Consider the following 22,323-nt stretch of genomic DNA (forward strand, 5'->3'; position numbering starts at 1 on the left):
CAAATAAATTAATAATTTGTACAAAATACCTACTGGAGATTATGTCTTCATTGTATACTAACAAAACTATGGATTCTTTGCGATCTGAATTAAACGATTTTATTTATTTATTGTAAATGTAAAAATTCTAAAGCTAAAAGCAAAGGTTTCAAAACGGAAATTGATTTCTAAAAGCAAATTCGTTTGTTGAATCGGGCGTCAGGTGTCGAAACAAGAAACGGTGAAATAAAAGACACTTCAATTAATGAAACAAATATATTTCATTATGAAATTAATTGCCAACAAATCCATTTTCAACACGTTTTCAAACCGTTTTTAATTATTTTAGGAAAATGTGCCTTTTTTTAAAGTGCCAAATATTCAATTTATTGCGCAACAAACACATTCTTACCAACATAAAATGAGATCAATTACATGTTGAACACACAAATTGTCAACTATTACGATATTAACGTTTTGGTAAAAATGTTTTTGTCGCTAATCATTTTACGCCTAATGGTAACACTACAACACACATTTATTGCACATTTAGAAATTTAGTAAAGTATTTTTGTCTTTTTTTTCTTATTTTTAGAGATCCAAGACATTTACTATAATTTCGCACATCGATATTGAATGAAATAATATACACAATAGCTTTTAATTTAGATCGTAGATATAATACACATCCAAAATATGGAACTATGCCTAAGTTAATTTGGACAATGGACAAGATACTTTAATGAAATGGACTATTTTATTGTATGTCTTGTGTTCACGAAATTTTCTAAACATTGTTGGTTTATCCATTACCTTAAAATTATAAAAACATGACACCTTCTGTATAACAATCATAATAATATCTGAAAATTGACAAGGTCAACCTAAAAAATAAAAATATATTATTTTTATAACAGCAAGTACTTACTACATACTAGTTGATACTACTGGTTTTAAATGAAGACAAATCAAATTAAATCTATACATATTTGCTTATTAAGTGAAGAAGTTTTCAAGTGTAATAAATGTATTACATTATATAACTCCAATACTAAACAAATATAAATTAAATAATTTAAAAACCACTTTGACTTGTTTACTGGCGATCAAGCACAGATTTTTTAGTTTTTGTTAGATCATCCCTATTAGTAAAAATAAAAATACACTTTAAAAACATTATCCCACGGTTAAAAGTAAATAAGGCGAAAATCAGTTTTACCTAATACACTTTCAAATCGAGTGTCAAGTGCTGACGAAAAGACCTTATTGAAAATTCACTAACTACATATAATTAGGCAGGTTCTGCTACCAAATTATATCTTGACTGGTATCGTGAAGACGGAAATAACTCGAAACATGGCTCTCCCGGACTTGCCTTGCCCTACATCAATCTTCATAGGGCAGGGCGACTAAATTGCGTAGCCCATTTATCTACCTGAAAGGCTAACCACCATTCAACAAACACATTCTAAGATTATTGGATAGGTACTTTGGTTCTTAGAGACACAAGATACTTTTAAGAATACTGGACCAAAATAAATCCCTTACGCAATAACACCTAAACAAAATTATTGCTGAAATTGTCGTGTTTAGTATTTAATGTAGTGATTATATTTAGTTACCTATGGAAGCTTCAATAAATAAAATGTCTCTGTAGAACAGTTTCTATCACATATCATTACACTTTGTAGCACCACGCGGTTAATAGACCCATCTACGTTATCTATAGTTACCTCTATTCAATGTTGTATATGGAGACGTATAAAAATCAATACATCTGAAAAATTATTTAAGATTGGTATATAAAAAATTCTGTATAATGTTTTGTTTAAAATTAAATAAACTCTCTTATTGTTTTAGAACGACATGAACTATTGCATTGTTTTGGCTCTTAAGACTTTTCAAATAAAATTTTATTTTTATTTACGAATATAACATAATTTATTGACTGCGAAACTTCTGGCCTACTTGACTTCTACCCGAAAATCAGTCTAGATTCGGTCTTCGTTGGCTCGCGCACGTTGGAGACTCCTCTCGCCACTGCTTCGGCGACTTAAATTAATATCACAATCATAGCAATCACTACATCTCGCATTTATTACTACAGATTTAACCCCAAAGCAAAAACCTAAACCGGTAGCGTCGTATTCTCATTCGATTCACGCGGCTACATGGTTGTTACATAGATCCACCGTATCCTTCAATACTCAGTGGACTTTACAAATCAATCGACAAATATAAACATAATCCCCTTACAAATGTTCAGTTTATGCATATAAGTAAAAGAAAAAATAATTATTTCGAATGGACGGAGATATAACGATTTACAGTGGTTAAATTGTGCGTCGTCGTAGCTTCATTAACTTGCCGACTCCGGAGACCAGGCCTTATTTTATTAAGTCACCAGACTTTGGTAGGAGCTGAGATAGGTTACCAAAAGTTACAATCTTTAAAACGTAGGAAAATACTTGTATAGGCACTTAAACAAATAAAGCCCATTCATTAACAATTTGTTCTGAGTAAATCGCGAGAATACAATAACGTGCAGATTAAAAAAAAACAGTGTCATCAGAAGATATGTTATAAATTTATCTTGTAATTAAAACTGGTAAAATTTAAATTTCTTTTAAAATTCTTTACAATTTGAAATGAAACAGAAAAAACCCTTACATTCTAATTTATCACATTTGTCCTGGTTAGCACTTGCATATTTACAATCTTCTGCAGTGCTGAGTATAGTTAAGAATCTGATTTAAAATTATTTATGTTAGAGATATCTATATTACATGAACAAATATAAAGAATACCACACCAATAGTTAACACTAAGAGAGTTCAAAATAATAAACCACTCAAAGTTACAAACGCGTACCTGATGTTCTTTTATAAACTTATCAATATTATGGAATATCAAAACTGTTTACTTACATATGTATAAAAGTGGCAACAATCGGGGTTCTACGATGCGGCAGCGAAGTAATCTTGAGTGGTTAATACCTTAAGTCTATAAGACACTAATTACACCACAACATCAAGTAACTACCGATCATATAATTATAAAAACAGTCAACATCAATTTTGAATATTAATATATTATATAATTTTATATTAAATTTGACGTTAATGGCAAATATCTACATTATACACAATTTTGCATTTTTCATTGTTTATTTCGATGGTACTGTTCAAACCTCATCATTTTCAGAAGTAACACGAAACTGATCAATATTCAAGACTACGTTTTTTAAAATTTTTACCTACGCAATAAATTTAATGAAATAAATCATCGACCAAGAAAAACATATATGAGTAAATATTATTAAAAAATACGAGGCACATGAAATGGAAGTCACTTGTATGTTATTCCATATATGATATGAAATTCACCATTAATAGTTAAGCCAGCTTGTTTGTTCTGCACATGCAAGATGAAAGTTATGAAAATTTATACCTCAACCAAAAATCGAATAAAGTTATACTTCATTCAATTTAGAATTGGAGGCCACAGCAACATTGTATTGCGTCTGGTCAACTATTTCTTACCTAGCAAATAGTCCAGTACAATAGTCTGGGAGCCGCAAAATAAAATTGTTTTCATGCCACTTTATTTGCGTGTCGTCAATTGTTATTCTAGTACAAATTGTAAAGAGATTACAGTTCACGAGCCGCAATACAATGTTGCTGTGGCCTCCAATTCTAAATTAAATGAAGTATAGGTAGGTATGGTGTGATCAGATCACTTGTCAGTGTTAACATCGAATGACTTGAAAAAAAAAATACTTTCGCAAAAAAACTGGACGTTGGTTTAATCCAATTAACGGCGCAGTGAAAATATATTAACCAGTCACGAGTTCCCTCTGTAAAATTGTACAGAGTATTTAAATAGAAGTTAAAATAAAAATTCAGAGTATTGCTTCTCGTTTATACTTAGAAGTTTTCGACTACCTACCTAATATTACTTATTAAATCCCTCTGGCAAACTTAAAACAGTATAATAATAACAGCACTCTTCCTATCTATGTGTATCATTTCTTTAAAAAATAACAAAAGCTTCTCGTAAAAATAAACAATACTTACTGTATTTTTTCAAAGCATTATTGAAATTATTCGAATAGATCCTGTTTCATTTGCTTTCGTTGCATTGTCTATAATCAACATTAAAACTTTATAAAATGTAGATCTTCATAACTATTAAACTACTTCTATTGCATTAATTTTTTCTCTGAAAAATAGTCTGCAAAGCCCGTTTGATAAATTACTTATTCTTAAAATGTCGGTCATACTTAAATCTTAGTTTATATCATGTACATAATTGACACTTTATAGTTACTTGAAAACAGTGAGAATGTGTTTATATTGGAAGTTCATTTATTTATATAGGTAGTTCGCAGAAGTTCGCGTAACCGACTTTTGTGTCCAGTATGTGCTGTATATGTAAATGTTGTGTCTTTTGGAACTTTATGAAGTAAAAGTAAAATTATTGATCGTTCAATGAAAGGAAGCCGAACAAGATTTCGATATAAACACTTTCTCAGGGAACAATATTAAGGAATTATCACAAATGCGGCAGTTATCATTGTATTACAGCGTTGTTGAATGGGACAATGCAGACCAATATTTAAGTTCTAAAACTCAGTAACTAACTTATTTAGAGTCGCCTGCTCCTTACCTAAGGTAGAAGCGTCTAGGTTCGACTGGACGAAAAAGTGGATTAATCATTTAAAAAATAGATAAAGTAAAAATGCTATAAGTTTGAACTAATTGTATAAATTGTACATATCTATAAAAAATCAAACAAAATTCGTTTAGACGCACCTACATTAATAAAAACAATGTTTTTACTAACGTAGGCAGGACTTCAAAAACAATGGTTGAAAATTCATTTATCTACATCTGTTTATTTGTATGAGGTAAGAGTTTTGGCACAGAGAGATTTCTTATAATCTATATTTGCTTACTTTAACGCGATTTTAAATTACTCGCTTATTTATTAAATTAAAATATACAAAATGTTTTCGATGTCCTAACTGGTTGACTGGTCTTAATCGTACAAATCACAGCTTTTGCATTCTCCTACTTATGTACCTATCGTCACGACTACCAATTCTCTAATTACTCTTCAATGGAATGAGTTATTTAAATCTTACAATTACAGTGACATATAAAAATATGGCAAAAGAAACTATTTGAAGCATTTTGTTAACAATAACAAAAGTGTCGTCATAATTAATGAAAACATACACAATTACGTATTTATCTAATAACATTATCACCCGTTTGTGTTGCGCGGTATCATTGATCGTTCGCTGACGGATACAAAGACCAATTGAAACTCCTCCAAAACTGAACTCTCGGAATCATCTACCTAGGTTCATTCAATAACTGTTTTCTTGGTAGAGAAATTAGAAAAACTTGGGTTTCACTTAAAAGCATTGGCCATCTTCGTTTCCCTATCTTTACGTGTCAAGATACATCTTATTAGAAGATTATCAAAAACTATTGAATCTACCTATTCATAAACAACTCCAAAATAAAAACAGTCCAGTGAACGTCTAATGAAACCTGCTTATATCATTCGTGTAAAGTTCAAAAATGTATTAAAAATATTCCGATTTAATGTTATAATATGACTCGATCAATAAATATAGAGGTATGCGAATATTGAACGGAGGACGGCGCGGTGAATTTCGTGCCAGCGGCGACAGCGTCGACGGTAACGGACGCGCATCAGCGCGCGTTGTGCACGTGTGTCGTGAGGTGCTTCGACAGATAGTCGGCGCGGGCGAAGCACTTGCCGCACGCCTCGCAGTGGTAGGGTCGCTCCCCGGTGTGGATGCGCAAGTGACGAGTCAAGTCGCTCTTGCCCCCGAATGCTCGTCCGCAAAACAAGCATACGAACGGACGTTCTCCAGTATGCTTTCTAACGTGCAACTTCAAATTTTCTTTGGATCTTACGCATTTTCCGCAAAACGGGCATGCGAACCTCCTCTCCCTGTCTCTTTGCCTATCGTCGTTTTGCAAGAAACCCAAGATACCAGAATGCGAACTCGCACTGTCATTTTTGCTGTCAGGGCGAGACTCGTTTTCAGAACTATCTGCAATTGAACTAACACTTGCGAATGACACCGGCGCGTGCCTTCTCTCTTCGGCGGGAGTATCCTCTCTTCTTGTTTCACTTTCAGCGCTTGAGTTTCTACAGTCAGTCGAATCGTCAACTGTAACTATAGATTCCGTTGGGCCGTTTGAATCAACAGTACTGTCTTGTTCATCATGAACTTCGATTGGAGGACTTCTAGTGTTCTCAGCTCTGCATTTCTTTTTAATGGAAAGATCCATCTCACCACAGCGACCTAGCAAAGCCTCGTTTGTACTAGAAACTTGATCAACACTATCAGTTGGATCAGTATTTTTAGTGTGGAGACGTTCCAATGTATGGTTGAGGCGATGTTTTTTGAAAGATTTCAGATAGCGGAACTGCATGCCGCAGACGTCACAGGTAAACAGTTTGTCAGCAGGTAGTCTGGCTCGATGGTTTTGCTCTCGGTGTTTGACATAAGCAGATCTATATCTGTAGCTCTGCCCGCATTGTTCGCAGACGAAAGGTTTGTCGTCGCAAGAAGTCTGCGAGGCATGCTGCAAAGCGGCGTGGCGCTCTAGGAGCCAAGCGGAAGGGAAAGAGGCGAGGCAGACACCGCAGCGCCGCCTTTCAGAGTGGAGTAAATGTCTATTTTGATACGACATGCAGTCATCGCTGAGGTACCTTCGCAATCGGCACGCCTGCAATGCCAGCAACGGCGACCAGATCGGCATAGCAGTGGGGCTTCGCGGCGGAATGGGACTTGGGATGCTCGGCGAAGCGCATGTCATATCCAGACACAACTGTAACGAAAGTTGCATGTGAAGTTAATCAAACAGGATTAGGAAACATTGAGATACCTATTATATGTATATCAAAATAAAAACAAACGTACCTCGAACATTCAAAATGGACTTCAAGTGAGAGTAAAAAGCAGTTTTGTAATGATTGTAGAGCTTTTATTTGTCAAAATTGTATTTTTACAGCTATGATATGCTTATATTTGTTTCAAAAGTTACAATGATCAACAGCAAAGGGACTCCGTTAAGACTGTTGCCCAATTGACGAAACATTACACCAATTTGATCCTTGATCTTTCTGATATTTCTGTAACTATGGTTGCTGCAATATATTATTTAACAAAAAGTTCAGCTTTTTGTTACAACGTTATCAACTATTTAATAGATAATATTGTTAAAAGGCAAAACAGATTTTTTCTAATCTACAATGTCAACAATGATTGTTAAATTAAACAGCTTATGAAAAATTCATCGATTGATTGATGAAGAAACAATTCTATAAATTAGGTGGACCTACTTTATTTGAACTTGTGCTGAATAAAAATTGATTACTTATAGCATAATTTTGAAAACAGCTAAATCACTTGAAATTAAAGTAAGTATATTCTGTGTTGAAATTATTTTTCTAAAATGAATGCCGGTTTGTAACCAACAGAAGTAACTTATGCTGTTTTTAATATTATGCTAACAGATACAGTAGGTAGTCACAAACATTTAAAATGTAAATCATTTATACTAAACACGTTATTATTAAAACAAATTGTACAATATACAATAATTAATAAACCTACAGGAACTTAGAAAAATTGCAATTAAGTTCTATATTTAGGTATGCCACTTAAAAATGGTAGGTTAATTAAGTCACAATTAACACTCCCACTAAAACCTACACATCTCGATCTTGTGGACGAATCTTAATACATACTAAAGTTTATTTGAATAAAAGTAATTATTACTGGTGACATTAAAGTACCTCTGGCTGCTAGAATAAAGAAATCATACGATTGGAATGCACTTGCTATGGAGATGGTGTAAAAATGGTTTGTTTTAAAGAAAGTATCACACCTGATCTCAACATTGAAACAGCAATGAACCAGTGTCAAATTAAAGTCTCAATTCGCTGTCTCAACATCAAAATCAAGGATATTCCCTGAAAGAGTTGCTTTGGATGCTAGAACTTGTCACTACGATAGTAAACCATACCAGCTGACAAACATCGCAGCGTTCCCGTCCGACGACTACATATCATAACCCAAGTTACAATTTTCACCATAAAATGTACATCTTTTACAATAGTTTATTCGCTACATATATTCCGTGATTTGCAGCCTTTATATAAGTCTTGTATAGGCAAGAGGCACTCTAAATATAAAACTGTGGTCACAATTTGAAGTAAAATCAATCTACATTAAATCTAATTTTGAAAACCAGCGTTTTTCGTGCTAGTGTTTTTAAGTTTATCATGCTTTGTAGATACTTCAGAAAAAACTACTATGTAACTCCATATACATATATATTAAAATGTATATTTACTTTATTTGTGCTAACGGCGTGAGTTTGCAGGGGCGTGGCAACAATAGGTTTATGTTAAGATTTGAATAACTGCACTTGGGGGTCGTATCAACTATTGCTCATGTAATGTATGTTACAATTGACTATCAACATTCACCATACTGTCTATGTACAACACGTCAATACATAAAGATATAATTCTATTAATATTATTACTCATAAATATTAATTGATTATTAATAAATAGTACCTCTGAAAGTTAGGAAACAAAATATGTTTTTAACTGCATTCTGTTCTATTATAAAACTATTTCGATAAAAACTCGTACAAATTTGATAATTCGCTTCATTATTTATTGATTTATATATTGCTATTAATTATTTATGTAAATTGTAAATATTCAATCTTTCTTAAAATAAGAAGAGGAACATTAATCAAGGTTTCATATTGCTATAATGTTTGGTAACGTTCGAATCCGAAAACAAAAAGAGTGCAGCTTTTCAAATAGCAACATCCGTGTCTTTTTTTTCTTTTTCTTGCCTTACTAGACATTTTTAAACAATCTAGCTCCGGGAAGTAGCGCATCTACCAATCTATACCTAAAATGCATTTACATTTTATATTTATATAGGTATCAACATTTAATTTTGTTTCTCCGCTTGAAACTTGCGGTAATTTAGCTAGGTTGTATTTTACAAAAAAAAAGTTAAATTACTGGGTAAAATAAAGAAACAGCGTAGAAGTACTAGCAGCGGTAAATTAGTGTGGAATGTGTATTAAATGTGTGTTTGTAAAAGACGCGCTTAGTTCGTTCAATTAGATTTTTCATTAATTAAACCACACAATCTCCATGAGGTTACTTACTGCACGGTCTATCAACATTATAATAAGGTTCACCACGTGCATTTGGAAGAGCTTTCTAAAACACTACCACATCGTAAGGTTAATACACATATCATCTTTACATTGTAAAACAAAACAAGTCAACCTAAAAATACTTAACGAGTGACTTCAAAGTAGCTTATTTTTTCAATGACATTTTAGACTCGAATTTAAGTATGTCTGCCAGTTTGTTATTAGTTTATGTTACCTAGATGTTACCATTATCATTATTCACTTCGTATTGAGCACTGGCTGAAAATAAATACAATATTTTTTTTAAGTTAATTTTTTCAAGAGCATTTATACCTGCTGAGCTGGCAACGTTCATTTTTGTTAGTTTTTCTAGATTTTTCTCGATTATTCCCTAAAAATTTAATGAAAATTAAAAATATGGTCTGATAGAACTCTTCTTAGTATATTATTATAAGTTAATTTGTCTAATCCAATAATTGTTCGTGATACTTTATATTCTTTAAAAACGAATTAATGTTTATTAACGGTTTTTAAAGAAAATAAAAGTCTATAACAAATAATTATTGGAGTAGACACATTAACTTAAATACTTACTAAGAAGAGTTCTGTCAGACCACATTTTTAATTTTCATTCAATTTTTATAGAATAATCGAGAAAAACTAACATAAAAAATGCAACGTTGCCAGCTCAGCAGGTATAAACGCTCTTAATAATTTCATGCTTAGTTTCTCATCAATTTCCAGTTTACATATATCGTTTTTGATGGATATACGTCAATTGTAAGCATCCAATGTCACCCAAATAAGCTCTCTTAAAATTCACTTGCCATATGCACAGGCATACGGTACTCCCGGACATAAAGTTGGCAATTGATATTATTAAGACTTACCAAATACGTTATAGGTAAATACAACTACAAAATATCGGTGGCATTTGCAATAAAAATAACATTTTTGCACACACTGGAATAATTTCGGAATGTAAGGCGTTTATTAATCATAGAAAAAAATATAAGCGCCTCTTAGATATTAAAACACGTTTATTACAATGGAAGTTTATCTTCAACATATAAATTTATGTCAACGTATCTCTTATTCGAAATTGCATGTAGGTACTGTTAACGTGTTAACATACTTAGCTCGAAATTATTCTGAAATTAAAAACAGTAAGATATTATTCAAAAGGACAATGAAAAGTAGTACTTAAACGATCGTAGGGCTAAACACTAATTAAATTAAATAAGTTAGTATTTTTAATTTCTTCAATCATCAATTTCAATTATTTAAATTTTATAAAACCACATCTCAAAATTTTGTTCTGATTATTCTTTCTTAACAAAAATCAACCTTTCGGTTTAAAAACGCATAAACGGTTCGCATCACATTCTGAGATCGAAATTTTAACTCCCAGATGGTGTCCTTACTTTTGTATATCACAGTTCTTTTCCTAATATTACTATAATACTTTCGTTTAATAATTTTCAAATAAACAGCTACTAATCTTCTTATAATTAAGATATTGACAAAATTCTACGCCTTCATTAAAATAGAAACTGATAATATTTTTATTTACTAGTACAACACAAAAATTTAAACAAGTTGCGCAGGTAGTTAAGACATGTAATAAAACACTTTAATTTTGATACTTAAATTGATATGTCCCCATGTACTTAGGTCACATAGATTATGAAATTATAGGGCATTATAGACTAGTTTAGACTATCTATTATGTATTTTTTATAATAATGATATTCGGTCTTAGATAAAACTGTATGTTCTAGGGAGTACCGTGAGCAAACCAAGATAAACAAAATTAGAAAGATTATCAAGAAATCTTACAGACTAAAGTGAGCCAACTTTCAATCAATATCAAATCAAAGCTTTAGTTCAAATGTTCTGATGAAATAGCATATATACGATATATACAAACAGTTTTGGTTGCGAAGTACGAGCCAGACAGAAGATTGCGAAAACCGTTAAAATGTCTACAAAGTCTGTTGTCGGCGTTGAAAAAAATTAATGAATGTTACAATCCATAAAAATATCCCTGTATTTGACTCTGTTGAATTTAATGAACACAGTGGTTATGCGAAAAGTTTCAAATGCTTTTCAGTAAATGTTTACTTACTTACCAAATATAAACAAAAAATTATTATATAAAATAAAGCTGCAAGTCTGATCAATTAACTAAAGCAAATTAGTAATGAAACTAGAAATTAGAATTACGATCTAGTCATTAGTTACCTCTAAGCATTTGAAACTCCTTTTCACAATAAAACAATGTCATTTTGCAGTATGAAAAATATATAGAAAATTTAACATATATTTTTATATTCAGACTATGCCTCTTGCATCTCAAATTTAGTTTTTACGTTTGTGGATATTTATAATGTACGAATGTCTGATCGGATGACTCGCTTGCGCGTGCGCGGATGAAGAGGTATAGGTGATATCAGACAGCACAGAAGAAACAGCGTTTAAAGCTTTGATTCCCAGGATCACACATCCACAGCTCTCCCCATGTCACCAAATACGGAGCTACTGAAGCATAATTTACATTCTAATAAATTTCCTATAAATCCGATATTATCAAACTATATGTTATTTACATTTTTATATGTCGTAATATTGCTTTTGAATTACCTCAGGGGAGCGTGCGTCATTTACTTCGAAAGACATTAAATTAGTTTTAATCTCATATCCCTAATTCTTTTATTAATTAGAAACTATATTTTATTGAGTGCAATTGTCCTATGGTCTCTAATAATAATACTTAAAGCACTCATTATCAATCTTTAATTTGGTTTATCAAATCAACTCTGAGAGATGAACTACTTATAATAAGTAAGCAAGTCTCTAAGGTTACGTCAGTTCTAAACCAATGTGTTAAAAACTTTACAATCTTTGTTAAATAGAAAAGCTTCGAATTGGCAACCAAACTTGAGTGCTCATGATAAGGAACAGTCACAGAAATAAGAAGCCAGATAATGAGCAAACACTCCGAACGAAAAGCTACTCACATCATTTTAAATTTAACACAAACAACGCAAAAGAAGTTTTACTTCACTAGCTAACTTTGGCTATGCCGTCTACAAGACCCATCCTACGATGAGATTTCAATTATTATCTAAAGCGTAAACAAAGCACCTAATGTTCCTAATGCTTATAAAGAATAAGCAAAGGAAACAAGAAACATAAACGCTCATCTTCGAAAAGTAAATCCAAGAAGTAACCACTTTCGTGTGACATTTATCTATTGAAATATCAAATATTATTCATTATCGTTCAGATCACAGTTTCGGCGTTAATCACATTCTTAATAAATTACAACATATTGTCCTTCATTTGTTCAACCGATACCACTGCTCGCTCCACATTGCCTATTTCCAAGAACGAGGTACATTATTGATTAATATACACTCACACGTCAATTGTACACTATAGCCGGCCATCCTCATTGGTGTGGGCTTTCTTCCTCAGTATCTACAGGGCTCGGGGACAAAAACTTCCGCGCGTATTTTGGATAGTGGGTTTTCTCATGAGCTTTTAGAATCGTTGACCGAGAGAACGTCTTTCCACATAACACACACCGAAAGGGCCTTTCACCTGTAAAATTAATTAAATATTATATTTAGAAGCATGAATCTCTGTACTTATTCAGAGATATATCATTAAAATAAAGAAATTAAAGGGAATGACTTACCAGTATGTACTCTACAGTGGTCCTTCATATGATGCCTCAACTTAAACGCCTTTCCGCAAAATTCACATTTAAAAGGTCGATCTCCGGTGTGCACCGGCAGATGTGCTATTAAAGACGACACGTCGGGAAAACTCTTGCCGCAAAACTTGCACAGCACTACATTTCCCGGCTCGACGGGCCCCAAGTCCAAATCTATAGGCGACTCTTCCGTCGGCATGGACATGTACGGGGAATCAGCGAACTGAGCCATCAAGGGCAACCCCAGCGGCCTGCTCAGTATCGCATCCCGATACTTCAGCGTGTCGAGTGTGTGAGTGGTCAGTATGTGCCTGGTCAGTTTGCTCTGGTGAGGAAAGGCAGCACCGCAGTGTATGCAAGGGTACCCTCTCTCCCCTTCCTCAATTCGCACCCTAGCTGACCCTTCGTACTCCTGCAACCACAAAAAAGAACATCAACTTCTTTTTTCGTCTTCTATTTGTTCATGGACCAAACTGTGTGCAATATCGCTACCACTACTGTCTAAATGGTAATGCAGTCTCGGTTAATTTTTAATTTCCTTTATCTAAGAAGTTGACGCTCATTTTTGCCCAATAAATGTGCAGGAGTGACCCGGGAGCCGGCTACGCGTAATGCCTTGTTGCTTAGCAACGCGCGCGCGTACAGAATCACCGATTCGTACACAAACAAATGCATGTATATGGCCAAAGTTAAAATATACATCTGCCCAAAATATATATCAAACAAAATGAATGGATATAAAAATGATGGCCAACAAAATGAAGGTCAACTTCTTGACAGCAAGGCATAGTACTCGATGTTCAAAATAGCGCAGCATATCAAACAAGCATGCATTGAATTAAAAATCAACGTCCACATAACTTAAAACACCAATAACTACACTGCAAAATATGATTGGGCAAGGAAATAAATTGGGAGACAATGTTATTTTATTGACGCTTTATCGCGATTCATCTGATAGACTTAGTTCAAATAAATAAGTCGCCATTTAGATATTGCTATTAGGTGAAATTATTCTTTATTTATTTGTCACTTTTTATAAGGTTAAGTGTTAATGAAGTAAAATCTTTCTACATTATTTGATTTGAACCAAGTTTCACACGCTTATTAAACAACAACAAGAAGGGGTTACAAACAGCCTCCTTATCAGTGTCACTACTGTGCATTTTTTTAGTTATCAAAAGTAACTAACTATTACTACACACTTTTCAGTATAGATAACTGAGAAGATGGGCAGGTAGGTTTTATAAGCATCTAACTTTTTTTTTTGTTACTGTAACAATAGGAAATAGGGATGTGAAGTGACTTTATTGTTATATGCCCCATATTTGATCATTAGTTAAAATAGTTAGTAAAACTGACTTAATTACAACACATAAAACATGCACCAGTCAATACAGAAAAGTTATCACAACATTAACATAGATTTAAAGACATGTATTTAATATTATTTAAGTACCTACTCAGTTTATAATTATAAATTAAATTCATTTGATGTTTATTTATTTTTTTCAAACTTCAGGTAAGATTGTGATAACTTTCAAATAAAATTGCCAAACTACAGCAACAATTACAGCTTATCCGCGTTAAAAGATAATATAATAGCAAACACTAAAAGAATCATAGAAATATTCCATGACAAGGTTCTAGTACTTTAGTGCAACCAAAAACCATCAACATGACACAGATAGAAGCAGATAGTCTGACTAGCGGATTGTGGCAGCAAAAATGGTGGTAAAAAAAAAATGACAGCACATTTGACAGAAAAAAAAAATCACGAATTTGTACCAGAAGAATTCAAACATACAAATAAAATTAAAATTTCATTCTCAAAAAACATTAATTCTATTTTATTCAGAATAAAGCTACAAAGTTACAAAGCTTATGATTTGTCTCTATTTACTTTCTGGACATTGTTGAGGAATGGTGAAACCTCCTGTTATAATATTTTGTCATTTTCTTTATAAGCATTTTCAATACTGATCATAGTATTTATGCAATGTTAATAACTTAGCTGTACAGTCACCAGTACCAATATTTGACACACCAAAGCATGCGCAAATATCTTATACAACTCTTTTTCTAGGGCCAGTATGATGTGTCAAATATTTTTGCATACTCTGCCTTGCCGGACTGATTTTTAGGATTGTCAGAATAAGGTTTGGTGTACATTGCTTGTGCCAGAACTTGCTAGTTTGACTCCACTAATATACACAGGAATTCAAGTCTAATTATTCTTTATTTTTATTAATGACATGCCAGATGGTTTACCAGTAAAATATTATCTTTTACAGTGAATAAGTGTAGGTAACTAATTTCATTAGAGTACTTACAGATTCATGTTGTATTCTATAATCAGATGATGACTCGCCAGCTTTATCTTCATTGCTCCGGTCCCAATCAACTTCTTTCTTTAGTGACTGAAATTTTACAAATCAAAAAATGTTACAAACTATAAAAATGTTGAAATTTTACTACATCAGAAGAATGGAGGCAAGAAATCATTAATTTCTCAGATACACTTTTAAATACTAAATATATATATAAGCTACAAATGTAATTTCCTAGTAACTTAACAATTAATTTACTAAAATAAAACAACCAAAATTCCATACATGTGGAATTGGGAGCGAAATTTCAGTATTGCCTACATATTTTTTTGATATACCCCATTCGCTGTTGTATTCAATTGACTTTTCAATAATTAAAAAAAACTTTGTAATTACAACAACAACACAAGTATCCTGATGAATTAAATTAACTACCCAAAATCTGGGAAATTCCGAATAACAAGGCACACCCCCTGTTTCACCATCCATTGATTAAATTTATTTCACGGATAAATGTGAAGTGCCGTCTATTTGTTCTGTTTGAATAGAGGGAGAGGGCATCACATTTATCATTATCCATCAGTTAAGATGAATCAATAGGTGGTGAAAGAGCCCCTTAATATCACAAAATATATGAATTTGGTGAATAATTTAGTCACAACACTTAACAATCACTTTTACAGGTAAACATTTACTTTTACTAGATTGCTAGGTGGTGTTTACATTGAGGCACTGAATTTTGAATTTAAATTTAAATTAAATTTTCACATAATTTATTGAATCAGGCTTTACTTTGCATATCAATTTCCATATCAATGAACTAAAATAATTTCTTTGCTCACCCGTAACCTTATGATAGCTAAGCTAATGCAAAATATGTGTGTTCATGCAGTTCCTCCACCTCCACACTGTAAGAACACAAACAAATCACAGAAACCCCCCCATCACCACCACCACACTACACTGATGTGTTTCGAACTCAACCAGAGCTCATTTTCAGAGCAACACAACCATACACCATGCCACCAGATGTTAGACGCCATGCAACAATATCTGTCTAACATCTGGTAGCATGGTGGTTGTGTTGCTCTGAATAATGAGCTCTGGTTGAGTTCAAAACGGGTCAGTGTAGTGTGGTTAGACTCCACAAAACAACATCTGTCTAATATCTGGTAGCATGGTGTACACGGTTGTGTCGCTCTAAAGATGAGCTCTGGTTGAGTTCGACACGCGTCAGTGTAGTGTGGTGGAGGTGATAGGTGGGTTTGTGTGTGTTCTTACAGTGTGGAGGTGGAGGAACTGCATGAACACACATATTTTGCATAAACTTAGCTATTATAAAGTTGCGGGTGAGCAAAGAAATTATTTTAGTTCATTTAAGTTTTCACAGCTTACACTATTTCTACTTACCAAAGGTACTTGTTGAACTGGTGGCAGGCCTGATGGCCCTGCGATAGGCTCATTGCGGGGACTCGGCAAGGAGGCATGAGAAGGGTGCGGCAGCCCCGGATGTGAGATCGCATTCAGCACGCTCAGCCTCTGCTCCACTGGAGAATATCTTGTGCCCAGCACGCCGCCATGACTGTTTATAGTCATGTTTATACCTGGAACGTGATAAAACGATATCAAAACCGAGCTGCTGTTCAAGCTGTTAATTACAAATAGTTAAGTGAGCAATCCTACTCGTAAGTTCATCGAAAAAGTACTTAGTTAAACAAAATAGGTCCTTGTTTATTTTGTTACAGTAGTTTGGTTGAGTCATACATTTTATTCACGTCGGAAAAACTAATAATATTGATTTAAGCACATATATCCATGAAAGCTCTAAGTTTTGTCTGGTTTTGAGCATTGTTAAAAGCTATTAAACTAACTATGTAAATACAAAACTCAAGCAAAAGGTAACAAAAGAAGTGTTTTTCATAAACTGACAAACTGTCTGTCACTGACTGCCGTCACTGACAGGCGATATTGACAGCTGTCACGATCTTATTTTTTAAAGCATAGACAACACGGGTATCAGTAGGGGTACTACGAAATTCGAAAATCGAAATTCATTATCGTACCGTCACGCTGATGCTAATATTATTTCATACGAGAGTGAGAGGGACGGTACAATACGAATTTCGAATTTCATAGTAGCCCTACAGCAATATTTTACGAAAGGTGTCACAATCATTGTCATCCCTTTGCGTCATCCACATCATCCACATTATAATATAAGCCGAAAGAAAACACTGCTAAACCATTCCAGTTACAAATTAAAACGTCAATGATCAATCTACATTAAGCGATGTAATTTTGGACAAAAAATACTGAAACTACATATTATAGGAAACAAACGTTAATATTTATCTTCTTTTCTACATAGTAATAGGTTGGGAAAAAGTCTTGTAATAAAATATGAAATAAATATTATTAAATAAATAATATTATATATAAAATTTATTTGGTTGTACTATTTGTATTTGGGCGATTTCTGGAATTTTGATGTGGTTTTCACCACGTGGTTTTCACCATCACTGAGATACATTTTTCACACCCCTTGTGGGCTTTCATAATATAAAAAAACTTACCTATGTTATCGTTTTGTGCTCCATTAGACCTTATTGATACGGTGTCGTCCTCAGGTGAGGAAGGGCGCATTGGTTCGTCAGGCGGCTCATCTTTGGGCAACGCAGGATGCGTGGGTAAAAGGCGTTCCACAGAGGCCTCGCTGCGAAACCGTCGGACTGACAGTAATGGAGATATCCTCGGAGGTGATGCTTCCGTTGCTTCCTTAGAGTCACGATCTCTATTATCCCTCAAATCTCTTGGAACCTCCCGCAAATCCCGTGGATCTTGCGGTTCTCTGTGCTCTCTCGGTTCCCGAGGCTCTCTGAGATCGCGTGATTCCCTTGGCTCTCTGGACTCTCTAACTTCGCGATGGTCGCGATGTTCTCTTAGGTCTCTAGGCTCTCGATCGAGTCTGTGGTCACGAATGTCTCTTGATTCTCGATTTTCTCTTACGCGAGTGTCTCTTGTGTCACGGGGGTCCTTGCCTTCTCTGTCACGGGCATCTCGCATATCTTTTGCGTCACGCCTCTCATCCCTTTCCCATTTCACGCCACCGTCTAGTCTCTCGTGGGGCTCTTGACACTCTTTGGTGTCTTGGGATTGGCACTCTTCCATTGGTTCTGGTACGTTTCTTGTGTCGATGCCCGCGGCGCTTAACGTGGTCATTTCAGCTAAGCCCTTGACCTGAAATCGTTAATTAAATGGAAATTAGAATAATTTGAATATAAACTAGTTAAGTACTTATAGTTAGGTGCTCGTAGGTACATATTTAAAATAACTTGAAGAGTAGACGAGTAGATTCAAAATTATTTTAATAAATAGTTGATACTTTTAAGGCTTCATAAAACAGTGAGCGCGGCTATACGATGTTAGCATAATGTGATGATGGCACAGTAAGATTGAGTTAACTTCGCGATGATCGGTGTATGACAAATGATAGTAGATAACATTTCCTATCCAAACATGATAATCATTAGCAGGGTAAAGACGCACTACGAGTATATCAATGAACTAAAAGAATTTCTTTGCTCACCCGCAATATCATGATAGCTACGTTTATGTAACATTGCAAGTTCATGCAGTTCCTCCACCTCCACACTGTAAGAACACACACAAATCACACAAACCCATCTATCACCACCACCACCACACTACACTGACGCGTTTCGAACTCAACCAGAGCTCATCTTCAGAGCAACACAACCGTTCACCATGCTACCAGATTCTGATGTTAGATGTAGCTATCATAAGGTCGCGGGTGAGCAAAGAATTTTTTTATTCATTGATATGGACCTCCGCAAAGTAACTCCTGCCTGATTCAATAATATAAATTACGCACTATAATGTGTAGCGCCCGCTATTTGTTATCACCTGTAAATAGATGAGGCAAGTACCTGAAGACTCTCAGCAGTCTTGAGAAGAGCAGGCAGTTGACAGTACTGGACGTTGACCTCACCCTTATACATGAAGTCAACGAGGGTTCGCAGCTCCTCCAAACCCACGTCCTTGAGGATTACTATGGGGTGACGTGACGGGTGGTCCACGAATAGCGAACGAAAGTACGATGAACACGCAGACAGCACAACCTGAATTGTAGAGAAAGGATCCAATTAAATATATCAGTCAGCGGGATAAATCGGTTACATAATTAAAAAACCGGCCTAGTGTGTGTCAGTCAGGCCATGCTCTATGTACGGTTACTAATACCAGGCGCGGCTCACTTCCGCGATTTTGTTCTCCGCTACAAGTATGTCTGGAGCCCCCTAGAGTGTGCTATTCAGTGGTTGCCGCGCACTGCCTCGGATCGCCCGCGTGATGTGCTCGCTCGCGCTTTATTTTTACCCTCCAACGCAAGAAGAGGGGTGTTATTTTTAGCCCCCGACGCAAAAAGAGGGGTGTTATAAGTTTGACCGCTATGTGTGCCTGTGTGTCTGTATGTCTGTGTGTCTGTCTGTGGCACCGTAGCTCTTAAACGGGTAGACCGATTTGAATGCGGTTTTTTTTTATTTGAAAGCAGGTTTTCTAGCGATGGTTCTTAGACATGTTCTATCAAAATCGGTTCAGCCGTTTCAAGATCATCAGCTCTTTTGTTCGCTGCGGTAGGAATCTTAGACGCATAATGGGTATTTACTTTACTTTCAAACATATTTGGGACCTAAAATTTGAAACACCCATGTATGCTATATAACTATGCAAATTATGGAATTCTCGGCCTGATGCTGCAGCCAGGATATCCAGAACACTAGTTGGCAGAACCGGATAAGTGCACAATATTTATTTTTTATACGGTTTTGCTAGATAAATAAAGCAGAAAACATTGAGTACCTATGCCCATGAATGTAACTTTTTTTTTAAATTGCACATTCTGTTTTGCCAGAATACCATCGAATGTCGTGTTTGGATTCGTTTTGATCAGTGCCAGCTGATGCTGCAGCCAGGATATCCAGCACACCAGTATACTCTTGAAAAAATAATAGCAGATATGTCGTGTTTGATTCCTTTTGATCAGCATTTGATTCTACATACAATGCAATGGTGGCAACACGATGAGCTAATGCTGTAGCCAGGATATCCAACACACTAGTACACTTTAAAAAAAATATACCAGTTTAAAAAACATGAAATAAATAAACTTAAATTAAAAAAATTAAAAACCCCCGACACAAAATAACGCCAGCAAAAATAAAAATAAACGCCCGAAAAAAAAACGCCAACAAAAAACGCCGCCAAAGAAGACAACTAAAAAGTAAAAAATAATTATGCACTACCTGGCTGTTGCCCGCGACTTCATCTGCGAAGAATTCGTTTATCCCTATCCCGCGGGGACTATGCTTATTTCCCGCAAAAATAGCATAAGTTAATTTATTATCAGTACCTAGTAATATTTTTTTTATCTCAGCGTCGTAGGTGTCGCGGGAACGCTGAGGTACTTAAATACTTTAAAAAATACAACATTGTACTTTATTTCCTGTTAACCTTAGTGGTCACCCGACACCGACGACGCTTAAAAAAAAAAGATTACTTGGTACTTATACTAAATTAACTTAGGCTTATTTTGCGGGAAATCAGCATAGTCCCCGCGGGATAGGGATAAACGAATTCTTCGCAGATGAAGTCGCGGGCAACAGCTAGGTAGGTGGTAGTGCATAATTACGTTTTACTTTTTAGTTGTCTTTTTTGGCGGCGTTTTTTTTATTTTTGCCGGCGTTTTTTTGTGTCGGGGGTTTTTAATTTTTTTTATTTACCTACGTCGCAAGCGAAACGAATGTGTTTTTTTATTTGTATAACAAGTGTATACGTGTGTAGGTATATATAAAACACCGACTGCAGTAAATAAAATGAATAATTGCAAGTTAACATAATCCATTTGTCGCCTTATTTTCTGTCGTATTAATTAACCTGAAGAATAAAGAAAAAAGATAAAGCAATAAGTTTCTGCATTTCACCGCACCAACGCACGCTATAACGTAACCAACAAAAAGTTGGAAAACCCCCGACTTTGTCACTTCAAAGTTCAATATTTCAAAAACGGCTGAACTGATTTTGATGAAACATGTCTAAGTACCATCGCTAAAACCCTACTTTCAAATAAAAAACCGCATTCAAATCGGTCCACCCATATAAGAGCTACGGTGCCACAGACAGACACACATAGCGGTCAAACTTATAACACCCCTCTTTTTTGCATCGGGGGTTAAAAATGTGGTTTAGTTAGTATATAATAATATTATTATTTTATTATTTTTTGTCTTATAATGATATTATGATCATTTCCATTAGAAATTGCCTAGTGCGTATATATCTTTTCAATCCGTTACATGTGGGTATCAAATGAAAGGGCTTGAAAAATATAATCACACAAAAAAATATCAAATCCAATGTACCTAGCTGCTATCACAAAAGCATACGTTAATGAATATATGTAATCGTTCTATACTTTAGCCTTTGGAGCGGCGGCACCATATAATTATAATATACCGTCAGGTGGCGCGGCCATTTTTGATAAAAACTCCGTGTAGTGGCAATGACACCCCCGATTAAATTCGAAAATTCGCGAATGAAAAAAAAACACCAAAAATAATTATTTAAATCTATATCTATACTTCTATACTAATATTATAAGGACGAAAGGATTTTTGGATTTTTGGATGTTTGCTACGAATTAACTCAAAAACTACTAGACCGATTTAAAAAAAATCTTTGACTATTAGAATACAAAATAACATATTTATTACCAGAAAAAATTAGGATTCCGTACTAAAACTTCAATAATATAATATAATATAAGTGTAAAAAAGTTGCCATGGAACATCGAACATCGAACATCGCTTGCGCTGTGGAAAGTATTGATGATAGAACAAAAAAATGTATTACAATATTAAAGAATATATTAATATGTACAAAAAACTTCGCGATACCATATGTCCAACTATGTCACTATATCTACTTTTTTACATTTCAAAAGTTGACAGAAATGCCGAATAAAATCAGACCATGT

General features: G+C 34.4%; 1 protein-coding gene across 4 annotated transcripts in view; it reads right to left on the reverse strand.

The window, feature by feature from the left end:
* Positions 1 to 240: 240 nt before the first annotated feature.
* Positions 241 to 22,323, reverse strand: part of mamo (maternal gene required for meiosis) — a 99,626-nt gene continuing 77,543 nt past the window's right edge. For 3 of the 4 annotated variants that reach the window (XM_074087033.1, XM_074087032.1, XM_074087034.1), the window contains exons 3-7: positions 19,220 to 19,411; positions 17,846 to 18,509; positions 16,683 to 16,876; positions 15,276 to 15,362; positions 241 to 6,857 (exon numbers count right to left, since the gene is read on the reverse strand). In XM_074087033.1, the coding sequence (XP_073943134.1) occupies positions 5,706 to 6,857; positions 15,276 to 15,362; positions 16,683 to 16,876; positions 17,846 to 18,509; positions 19,220 to 19,411 (2,289 nt within the window). In that variant the 3' untranslated portion in view covers positions 241 to 5,705. Of the gene's footprint in view, positions 6,858 to 6,930; positions 12,828 to 12,924; positions 13,355 to 15,275; positions 15,363 to 16,682; positions 16,877 to 17,845; positions 18,510 to 19,219; positions 19,412 to 22,323 lie in introns of those variants that run through there. The other variant, XM_074087035.1, reaches the window with a different exon arrangement.

Source organism: Choristoneura fumiferana, chromosome 4 (assembly GCF_025370935.1).
Source record: "Choristoneura fumiferana chromosome 4, NRCan_CFum_1, whole genome shotgun sequence".
NCBI lineage: Eukaryota > Metazoa > Arthropoda > Insecta > Lepidoptera > Tortricidae > Choristoneura > Choristoneura fumiferana.